The sequence below is a fragment of the Microtus ochrogaster genome, linkage group LG4 (genome assembly GCF_000317375.1).
Source record: "Microtus ochrogaster isolate Prairie Vole_2 linkage group LG4, MicOch1.0, whole genome shotgun sequence".
Lineage (NCBI taxonomy): Eukaryota > Metazoa > Chordata > Mammalia > Rodentia > Cricetidae > Microtus > Microtus ochrogaster.
The window spans coordinates 55,645,194-55,656,014 of record NC_022030.1 but is presented as its reverse complement, the minus strand read 5'-3'; the positions used below and the strand labels follow the sequence as shown (position 1 = coordinate 55,656,014).

General features: G+C 54.3%; 1 protein-coding gene across 7 annotated transcripts in view; it reads left to right on the top strand.

Moving 5' to 3' along the window:
• The window catches only part of Speg (SPEG complex locus), a 50,076-nt gene that overhangs the window by 14,774 nt on the left and 24,481 nt on the right, over nt 1–10,821 (top strand). For 5 of the 7 annotated variants that reach the window (XM_026786448.1, XM_026786447.1, XM_013351701.2 and 2 more), the window contains 7 exons: nt 4,760–4,929; nt 5,149–5,237; nt 6,062–6,237; nt 8,631–8,891; nt 10,010–10,168; nt 10,270–10,459; nt 10,570–10,793. In XM_026786448.1, the coding sequence (XP_026642249.1) occupies nt 4,760–4,929; nt 5,149–5,237; nt 6,062–6,237; nt 8,631–8,891; nt 10,010–10,168; nt 10,270–10,459; nt 10,570–10,793 (1,269 nt within the window). Of the gene's footprint in view, nt 1–3,437; nt 3,928–4,759; nt 4,930–5,148; nt 5,238–6,061; nt 6,238–7,519; nt 8,318–8,630; nt 8,892–10,009; nt 10,169–10,269; nt 10,460–10,569; nt 10,794–10,821 lie in introns of those variants that run through there. The other 2 variants (XM_026786450.1, XM_026786452.1) reach the window with 2 other exon arrangements.

The following is a 10,821-nucleotide window of genomic DNA, read 5'->3' as shown; positions in this document are numbered from 1 at the left end:
AACTAGCTCTGTAGACCAGGCTGGTCTCGAACTCACAGAGATCCGCCTGCCTCTGCCTCCCGAGTGCTGGGATTAAAGGCGTGCGACACCACCGCCCAGCTCTTTTTCTATTTTTTATCTCTCATTTTATTCACCAATTTTGGCTCATTTTCCAAGCTAAATAAAAATGCAACTGAAAAAATTGTTCCACCAGCCTCTGTGTAACAACTCTGGCTGTCCTGAAATTCACTCTGTAGACAAGACTGGCCTCAAATGCCCGGAAAGCCACCTGCCTCTGCCTCCCCAGTGCTGGGAGTGAAAGCGTGCACCACCACACCCAGTCCCGTGGCCCCTTTCTTCTTATTTATTTGTTTATTTATTTTTATTTTTATGTGAATTGGTGTTTTGTCATGGGTGCCAGATCCCCTGGAACTGGAGTTACAGACAGTTGTGAGCTGCATGTGGGTGCTAGGAATTGAACCCGGGTTCTCTGGAAGAGCAGCCAGTGAGCTAACCAATAAGCCATCTCTCCCTCCACCCCCACTTTCTTATTTTGCCACCTACCTCTGTTCCCAGACAATTGACAGGCCTCTGAGCCTACACTTTCTACCTTGTGTAGGTTTTAGCTATTTTTTTTTAATTTCTCTAAAGCAAGTATTACTTCTTCCCTTATTCCCAAAGCTATGGCCTTTATTGGGTCCTCCCTTGCCACTTTGTTTCCATTGCTGCTCACTATTCTGCTCTGGCCAGTCTTCCTTACCAAGCCAAAGTCTTCTAGCTACTGTATCTTTCCACATCTTGGTCTTTGCAGCCACTCCTGGAGGCCCTGCTAGACAGATTAGGGGCTATGTGGATCGAAAGGCTGGGGGAAGAAATAAGAGAAGCATTGTCCAGGAAGTTCAAGCCCTGGATAAAGCACCTATGGAGACTGGGGAGGACACACCGAGTAATAAGACTCCGTCTGAGATGGGAGGTTGGGATGGCAGCAGAGACCACAGCGGCGTGGTCCTCTGAGTCCTTGGAAACAACAGCATCCCTTGGGAATGTGCTAGATATGCAGACTTGTCCTACCTACCAACCCAAGCCTGTAATCCTAGCTACTGGGGAGGCTGAGAACATAACCTGCTAGGGATACAGAGTGAGTTCAAGGCCACCCTGGGCGACATAACGAGACCTAGTCTCAAAATAAGCAGTGAAAAGGGACTCAGTGGAATGCTGGCATAGCACACACAAGGCCCTAAATTCAATTCCCAACACTAAAAAACAGATAATCCAGACAGACTGCAGGCTCCAGGACAGACCACAAATCAGAAACCACAGGGGAGGGTCCCAGGGGGCTGTAGTTCCTAGAATTCTCCAGGTGGTTCCAAAGCCCAGCAAACTTTGAAAACCAACCAGCCAAGATGGACAGGAGTGGTGGCGCACGCTTTTATTCCTAGCCCTCAGGAGGCAGAGGCAGGTGGATCTCTGAGTTTGAGCTCAGAGTGAGTTCCAGGACAGTCAGGACTGTTACACAGAGAAGCCCTGTCTTGAAAACCAAAACTAAAAACCAAAACAAAGCAAAAAAAAAAAAAAAGGAAGGAAGGAAAGAAAGAAAGGAAGGAAGGAAGGAAGGAAGGAAGGAAGGAAGGAAAAGAAAACTAATAATCGCTGGTGTGGATTAAGGACCGGGCTAGCTAGTGCAATTGGAAACACAAGGGCTGTCGAACCAGACTTCTGGGTTTACAGCTATGCTCTGAAGTGGAATGGCCAAGTGTTCTAAGACTCAGCAAAACCACCTCTTTGGGTCCCCATCCCCCACCCCGTTCCATCATGAGGATTTGCCCAGGTCTTTCATGTGCCTAAGAATCCCTAGAGCGCTTTTGAAAAGGAAAGATGGCTTTTGACTTCTCTCTTCGGAAAATCAATTCTGTAGGCTGGATAAGGTTTAAGAATCTGTATTTCAAAATCAGCCCCAAGTGGTGCTGATGTGGGTGGTTTAAGCATCACTCTGACAGTCCTGATGTAAAGGGCCTTGGGTGATGCCATTTGTGTGCCAGATACTGGGTGGAGCAGAAGCTATGTGTGCAGTTAGAACCAGCTGCATGCACTGGCCCGAGGAGCTCCTGCTTTGGGGGCTTTGGGGCTGACCTGAAAGCCCTGTAGAAAGGGCAGCTATGTGAATAGTCAGCACATGAAGATCTGGGTCAAAGGCGAAGGCGTGGTCCTTTCATGGGAAGGGTCGGGAGAACCAGCTCCCTATTTCCTTGCTGGTGTAAGTGTATCCCCAGCGATAAAATCTGGGCTTGTAAATGGATCGGGCCTGAAATGGTAGGGACTGGCTTCAAAGGTGATTTTGCCCAGGTGGCAAATGGGAGCTTAGGATCCTCCATCAACCTCCTCGGTGACACAGTTTGGGCATATGATGTAGCAGAGACCATTTCCTTTTCGCAGAAAACACTCTTTCTACCCCTCTGGAACCTGATCCTCTCTCCATCCAGCCTGGCTAGCAACCTGATGAAGAGACTTGACCTAGACTTGCTGCTGATTGGCAGGATAACACCTAGGTGCTATTCCCCCGGTGGCCACCAGGGGCCTCTGAGGCACTCACAGACCTTTGTCAATCAGACAACTCTTTGCCCCGCCCTCCTTTCCTCAACCTTGGAGCTGCCTCAGCGCTGTCCAGCCTGGAGGTGACCCTGGTGCCAGGAATCTAAGCTCCGTGGAAGGAGAGGAGCCCCTTCTTCCCAGGGTTGTGGCTATGATCTCAGTGTCAGCTGGGAGCCACGCCTCCAGCGGTAAATGCCGTTCTGATTTCTCTCTCCTCCCCAACCTTGAGACGGCCAACCTGAAGTGGGCCCTCCTCTCGTTCCCCACCCCTCGTCCTCACTGGTAGTGCTGGGAACACAGGTCATAGCTTGGGAATGTGGCCCTGGTTGGAGGGAGGGGATGAGGGAGAAGGACTTGCAGCCCACAGCTCAACCTTGTCTGTATCGCTCTTTTCAAGCCCCTTCCCCACTCGCGGGGTGCAAATGGGTGCGGCGAGGACTGACCGTTGATGGGGAGCAGGCCTCACTTTTCTTGTTATGGACCCTGGTGGGCTGATGGGTGAAAGGCAAGTTACCGGCAGGGCCCAGTAGAGCCCACGGTTGAGCCGATGCAGGGCTGTGTCCTGAAGCACCTGCTCTCCCAGATTCGCCTAGTGCAGGACCTGGGAGGCAACAGCCACGTGATCCGTTTCCTTAGGTTGACAGGGGACAAATCTGGGAAGGAGGGCCAATGCCCTGTCAGTTCTTTGGTTCTCTGTGTCTGAGAGAGCTGGCTGTGGGGTTTAAGTTCTAGTCATGCAGTCCCATGTCAAGTCTTGTTGGTTTGGGCTAAGCAGGGGGTAGCATAGAGTCATTTACTTTTGGCACTTCTTATGGTGGGTCAGTCTACACTTATGACCCAGGCAAGGCTACTAAATGCCGCAGTGCGGGGTCATCCTACCTCTATCCCCCCCTGAGGGCTGGGGTCCCCACACCTGGAGTCTAAGCCCTATGGAAGTGCTCAGCTCTTGTCAGTGTCCCAAGCTGTAATGAGAAGAAAGGCAGACGCTGGCTGCTTGGAATGAGCAGTGGCTAAATTCAGCTGGGCTGGACTCCGCCCCTCCCCCTGTTCCTATGCCGCAGCTCCTGGGGCTGCTCCCTGTGGTCTCAGCAGGCACCACCTTCCCAACTAGCGCCTGCCTGCTGCCCAGCCTCTCGCTGGCCACCCCCACCTCCTCCTTCCCCCTCCTAGGCTCACTTCCCCTCCCCCAGGGCCGGCTCAGTGCGGGGCCTCCACTGGGTCAGCGAGTGAGTGGGGCTGGGCAGGCTGAACGCCTGCTCCCTGGGGAGCTAAGGCCAGTGGGCCGTGGGCAGGAGGGCCTGGTGCCAGGGCAGAAGCTTAAGGAAGGTACAGGCCGGGGTCCGTGTGCAAAGTCTCAGGGTGAGTTTGGGGTGCAGTACTGCTGGGGGCTTGGGGTTGGAGAAACAGGAGGAGGGGCCAGGGGGCTGTGGCAGATTCGTGTCTGTATTTGGCAGTCGGATAAGCGCCAGCTCAGCGAGGCTGGGCCCCTGGCCAGTTGGAGGGGAGAGCTTCAGGGCCCTGGGGACACCCCTCCCCCAAGGCAGATTCAGGTGTCCCCCTCCTCTTTTCCTAGGCTGAATCACCCTTTCCTATGGATGATTCTAACTATGCTTTCCTCTCCCCTGAGAATCTGGGGTTCATGGTGTAGCTATGGGGCCAACAGGTGCCCCTGGGGAAGCTGAGAAGGGAGAGGGGGAAGGGCTGCCTGGACACTGCCACCTCATTGGCCCTGGACAGAGGTCAGGATGGGGCTTGTCTGAGGTGTGTGTTCTTTCTGCGCCAGCTCACCTAAAAAACTAGTGTCCTGGTCCTGCCATTGTGGGGTCCTAGAGATATCTACTACCCCTTTGGAGCTTGTGGATGGTAGTTTGAAGGCCCACTTCATGCTAGTACATAAATTGGCTGCTTCAGTACAATTCAGGGGCTCCCCCAAGGCCATGTCGTGGCCCTTCTACTGGCCAAACCCTTTGCTGCAGGCCGCTCTCTGTAGAATATCATCAGAGTTGACAGGGCAGACAGCGGAGGAATCAGACTCAGGGAGAGCATGTATCTGGGCATGGTCATACAGCCAGTGAGCCTCAGTAGGAGGTGAGGTCAGAGCTGGGCCTGCGGGAGCTGCCTCGTTTCTCTATAATACGCCCAGCCATCTCTCTCCATCCTTTCTCCCTGATGTCATCTATCTCTCCTCCAGGTGGGTCCACATCCCCTTTCAGCAGCCCCATCACCTCTGATGAGGAGTACCTGAGCCCCCCAGAAGAGTTCCCAGAGCCTGAGGAGACCTGGCCCCGAACCCCTACCATGAAGCTCAGTCCTAGCCAGGATGGCGATTCCTCTGACTCCAAGGCACCCCCAACCTTCAAGGTCAGACCCCTGAGGCTGGTATCCAGCCTTCTGTGGACACCCTTCCTTTGTGCACTCCTTATTCTTGAGGCCACACTTAATGGAACCTTGCCCCTTTAACCCTTGTTACCCAGAGACAGTCACAGACTGGTGTGGAAGAGACCTCTGTCCCAGGTCCCCCAGCTCTCAGTAGCCAATGCTATGCTCTATCACCCCTGATGCTTTGGGATTCTCCTTCAGGTCTCACTCATGGACCAATCAGTGAGAGAAGGGCAAGATGTCATTATGAGCATCCGAGTGCAGGGGGAGCCCAAGCCTGTGGTCTCCTGGTAAGTAGCAAACCACTTATGCCACCCACCAGAACCGCCCTCCAGGCTAAACCTTAGAGCTGGCTTTGGTAGAAGGGGACAGAGCACTAAGGACGTTCTCTTGGACCTCATCTCAGATATAGCAGGACCCACTCCACACGCCTGCCCATGGCTTCCTCTAGGGAGCAGGCATTGGAGCAATGAATGAGTGGCTTCATGTCTACCCACTTTGAATGAATGGCCAAGACTCCTCTTGCCCTGTAGAAGGCTGTTTGTCTCCATGCCATCAGCTGAGGCAGGGTGATTTTTGAAGCCAAGCAACCTGTACCCAGCCTGTGGTAGACCTGGTCCTCAAAATTTGTTTCTGAGCTGCCCAAGTCTGAGTTAAATGTGTTTCTCAGCTGCCCTGCCTTGGTGCTTGGAACATTACTCAGCATGTCCCAGTTCCCAACACTGGTTTGGGTTATGGTTTTCCTTTTTAAGTCTCCAATGTGATTATTATTATTTTTTAAGGTTGTAAGTTCTTTAGTATCCCTTTTGGGGAGTGGGAATCTATGTTTCTGTTACAAATAAGTGGAAGTAAGATATGGGGACATTTAAGAACTATTTAGAGGTGATGCAGGTTCTAAGATGGGAGATATCCAAGTGGGTCTAAAAGTACTTGAAGAAGGTAGGAAGGCGGAGCTGGGGTAAACCTAGCTTTGGATCCTAAGGTTGCGTTGATCAGTCAGTGAGGAGGAGAGGGCTTCAGCCAGTGGGGAGGCCCTAGAACCTCCCTCTTCCCGTTACTGTGAATGCAGGTAAGGGTTTCAGGTTCTAAGGCTGTGCTTTTCTCTCTTTGACAGGCTGAGGAATCGCCAGCCTGTGCGCCCAGACCAGCGGCGCTTTGCAGAGGAGGCCGAGGGTGGTCTCTGCCGCTTGCGGATCCTGGCTGCTGAGCGGGGTGACGCTGGCTTCTACACTTGCAAGGCAGTCAATGAGTACGGAGCTCGGCAGTGTGAGGCCCGCCTAGAGGTCCGAGGTGAGAGGCCCATCTACTCCTGAAATCCCTGCCTATCCCAGCCCTTACCCTCCTGACAGCTCACAGCCAACCTCAGTTCCAGGATGTCACACTGAAGGGGTCCCTAGTCCAGCTGCTTGCAATGTAGCTGACTAAATTGAACCCAGAGAAAGAAAGTGACTTTGCCCAAGATCACACAGGAAATGATTCCATACCCAACTGGCTACCCAATTTGCCTTCCCCTTGCTCCGTCATGACAATTCCTCATGGTAGCCAGCAGCCCTGCATCCTGTAGCCAGCCATCCTCTTCCCACACTTCCAAGCTCTTGCTGCCTGCTCTGTGCGGGCCCATTCTTCACTGACCCCCTCGCCCTTCTCTTGTCCCCTGGTTGCCCTTCATATACACACATGTGATTGCTGTGCAGAAACTGTTGTGGTTGGGGTAGCAGTGGGGAGTGGCTGGTGGCTGGACCCGTTCGAAGGGATCATCATGATGGAGGGACATCAGGGGTGCCAGGGTTACGTAGCCCCAAAGTATAGAGAAGGTTCGGCCATGAGAGTTGGGGACATAAGGCAGGGTTTTTAGGTAGCTTTCATAATAGGATCTGTCCATGCTGCCCTTCAGAGGCTGCTGGACATCCCCTCCCTGTGACGTCACAGGGTTAGGAACATCTCCTCAGACCCTTATTCCACCATGGTCCTTTCCTGCCCTCACTGGGCACAACCCCTTCAGGCCTGGCAAAGGCCAGCTCTATGGGCTTCCCAAGACACTCCTAAGGCCCTGCTGGAGTCCAGACCTACAGTTTTAGTTCCTCTGCCAGGCCTCGCATGCCTCGCTCTCCCTGGTTCCTCTTGTTGCTGTGGTTGCCACCTCTCTGGCAATTCTTCACTTCCATTCCCTGCCCTCTGCCTTCTCTGGGGTTGAGCTCTACTTCGCTTCTCTGTGTTAACCTGTGTCTCTGTGCTTCTTTCTCTTTGGGCTTCTTTCCAGCATTCCACAGGCTTTGGGGTGCTCCTAATGGCTATGAGCATCTCCCCCCTTGTTGCTCAGGGTCTCTGTCTGTTGAGGAACCCCAGGGACCAGGCTAGCCACTGGCCCTCCTACCCTAGTGCTGATCTACAGCGAGCTGAAAGTGTCAGTTTTAGAGGCAGCTGCATATAGAGAGGGGCCCTAGTTAGGTCTGCGCGCCTGTGTGCATGTGTGTGTGTGTGTGTGTGTGTGTGTGTGTGCGTGTGCGTGTGCACACGTGCGTGTGCTGCACTAACCTGCCGCTTGCTGACTGAGGTTTTTGTCTGTACACAGGCGAGTGAGCTCAGGGGGCCACCTGCGCTGCCCCCGCTACCCTCCGAGCTGCGCCCCTGTCTCAGGCACCTCTCGGACCTCGCTGTGTCTCACTGCCTCCTGCCCACAGACCCAGCCGGCTCTCCCTCCGGCCCGGACTTTTCCCTGTTATCCCTGCCTCCCCCTCCCTCCCTAGTCCACGAAGCACCCTGGGGTAGTCCATGGACCCCCGTGGATCCTCCCTCCCTAAGTAGATATGTGGCTGTGCAGGCCAGGAGGCCCCCAGAAGGACTGAGTGCTGGGAAGGGACAACCTTGAGGGGTGCCAAGCTCCCCCAGTCTCCCTGTAGGGAGCGTCAAGCGAGTGCATGTGCTGTGCTGCTACAGGCCACTGTCTGTCTATCTGTCTGTCTGTCTGTGTGTCTGTGACAGTCAGGGAAGAATGCCTCTGAGCTGAGGTGGAATAAGACGGAACTAGATGACAATGCATGGCATCCATGGGATGGAGGGGCGCAGAGGAGCAGGTACAGTGGCTAAGACGATTACTGGGAAAACGCAGGGCACGGATGATTTCAGAAATAGACTTTTAATGGCACAACACTTTCTATTCCACAAGAGACCAAAAGCCAGAGGCCTGGGGCTAAGCCCTGGCTGCTGGCAAGCTTAGGATCCAGAGGGCCACCCCTTTTCACAGACACATCTGACATGCTCTAACTGGGAATGAGAGAGAAAGCCAGGCTGAGCATAGGAGCAGGGGCATAGTGGGGTGGAGACTTGGAAATACTATTTCGTAGCTCAAATAAAGTCCAGTTTGTACCCATCTAGTGTGCCGTGTTTTCTTTACCTCCGCCGCCGTTGCAGCTGCCACCATCCTTTCGGATACCCTCCCTGAACCCCTTTCACCTCTCATCACTTCTCCCTCCTTGGGTCCAACACAGGTTCCCATCTCAGAGCCAGGTCTAGGGGCTCCTTGCTGTCTTGCCTGGGGCGGATGGGCTTTCCCAGTCTCCAGAGGAACCAAATGCATCTCTCTCTCTTATCTGTCTGTCTCTCTGTGTGTGCGTGTGTGTGTGTCTTCCTTGCCCCGTGTGTCTCTGCTCTGTTTGTACCCTCTGTGGCTGCCCTCCCCTCAGCACACCCTGAAAGCCGGTCCCTGGCCGTGCTGGCCCCCCTGCAGGACGTGGACGTGGGGGCCGGGGAGATGGCGCTGTTTGAGTGCCTGGTGGCAGGTCCAACCGACGTGGAGGTGGACTGGCTGTGCCGCGGCCGCCTGCTGCAGCCTGCGCTGCTCAAATGCAAGATGCATTTTGATGGCCGCAAATGCAAGCTGCTGCTCACCTCTGTGCATGAAGACGACAGTGGTGTCTACACGTGCAAGCTGAGCACAGCCAAAGGTACCCACTCACTCAGGTGCTAGGGCTGTCGTGGTGCCCAGAGCTGGGGAGGGAACCAGAAGACAGGGTGCGGAACAGATGCCCAGGAAGTGGGGGCAGGAGATGGTATGGGCCTCTGGCTCCCCAAACAATGAGCACTTAGATCAGTGGTTCTCAGTTTTCCTAATACTGCGACCTTTTAATACAGTACCTCATGTTGTGGTGACCACCCCCCCCCCCATAGAATTTTTGTTGCTATTTCATAACTGTAATTTTGCTATGGTTATGAATCATAATGTAAATGTCTGACATGCAGGGTACCTGATATGCAACCCCTGTGAAAAGGTAATTGGATGTTGGGGGGTCGCGACCCACAGGTTGAGAACCACTGACTTAGAGCACTATTCAGGACAGAAAGTGATGCTGTTCCCAGGCCCAGTAAGTCCATTGAGATGTAGCACACAGACCTGACTTGGGCATCTCTGTTCTTGCTCTGCATATTGCCAAGTGCATGTCTTTAGACAAGTCACTTCCTCTTTGTGAGCTGTATTCTATCCATCCATGAAAGGGGAATGGTGCTACCTATCAGGCAGGGGGATTGGCAGGATTGGGGCGATGATGACCCCTGCAGAGAACAAAACCCTGTGCCTGTCATGGATGCCAGCTGTTGTTACTATGGATGGCATCTCTGTCCTGGTCCTGTTCTCTCTGGAGAACAGAGATGAAGGCACCTGCCGCTGGGGCAGGAGGTATAGAGCGGGACCAAGAGGCATCTGCTCTGGGTGACGACAGGTGGGTCAGTGTGGGGGCGTGAACCAGACACAGGAGAGTCTGGGGGAGGGGCTTCTCTTCAAGAACCTTCTCACTCAGAATCAAGCTATGTTTCTTGAGTGGGCAGAGTAAGGTAAGAGCTTAATCAGGTCCCGTGCCCCTGTGGTGTCCCCGGCCCCCCTTGGGAGGCGTCTATGCGTTCTTGTTGACCTCCCACCTCCTAAGAAGGCCTGGTCTATGAATCTTCGCCCATGGCCTCAGCCCTCACGTTCAGCTCAGGCTCTTAAGGCTGGCGTGAACCTGTAAGATGAGGTGTCTGGGCCTCCACAGCCTTCTTTGACCCATTGCCGCCGCCCACTTCCTCACAGATGAGCTGACCTGCAGTGCCCGGCTGACGGTCCGGCCATCGCTGGCGCCTCTGTTCACCCGGTTGCTGGAAGATACAGAGGTGCTAGAAGGCCGTGCTGCCCGCTTGGATTGCAAGATCAGCGGCACCCCACCTCCCTCCGTTACCTGGACTCATTTTGGTATGGTCCCCTGCTCTGAATATGTTGAGAAGGCATCAAGGGCTTAGACAGACAGGTCTTGCTGCTATAGGAGATCTGTGTCTGTGTCCCCCTGACCCCAGGCCACCCTGTGAATGAGAGCGAGAACCTGCGGCTGCGACAGGATGGGGGACTGCATTCACTGCACATTGCCCGGGTGGGAAGTGAAGACGAGGGACTTTATGAAGTCAGTGCCACCAACACACACGGCCAGGCCCACTGCTCTGCCCAGCTGTATGTGGAGGAACCTCGGACAGCCGCCTCTGGCCCCAGGTACCCCCTAGGCCTCTAGGTGCTGCCTGCAGTGCCTCTGAGGGACCCTCACCCTGAGCCGGAGGGGGGGCATAGCTGTGCACATCTGGACAGCCGTGTGGTTCTTACAGCTCAAAGTTGGAGAAGATGCCGTCCATCCCTGAGGAGCCAGAGCACGGGGATCTGGAGAGGCTGTCTATTCCAGACTTCCTGCGGCCACTGCAGGATCTGGAAGTGGGACTAGCTAAAGAGGCCATGCTGGAGTGCCAAGTGACCGGCCTGCCCTATCCTACCATCAGCTGGTTCCACAACGGTCACCGAATTCAAAGCAGTGATGACCGGCGCATGACACAGTGTATGTGACTGGGAAGGGACCCAGCAAC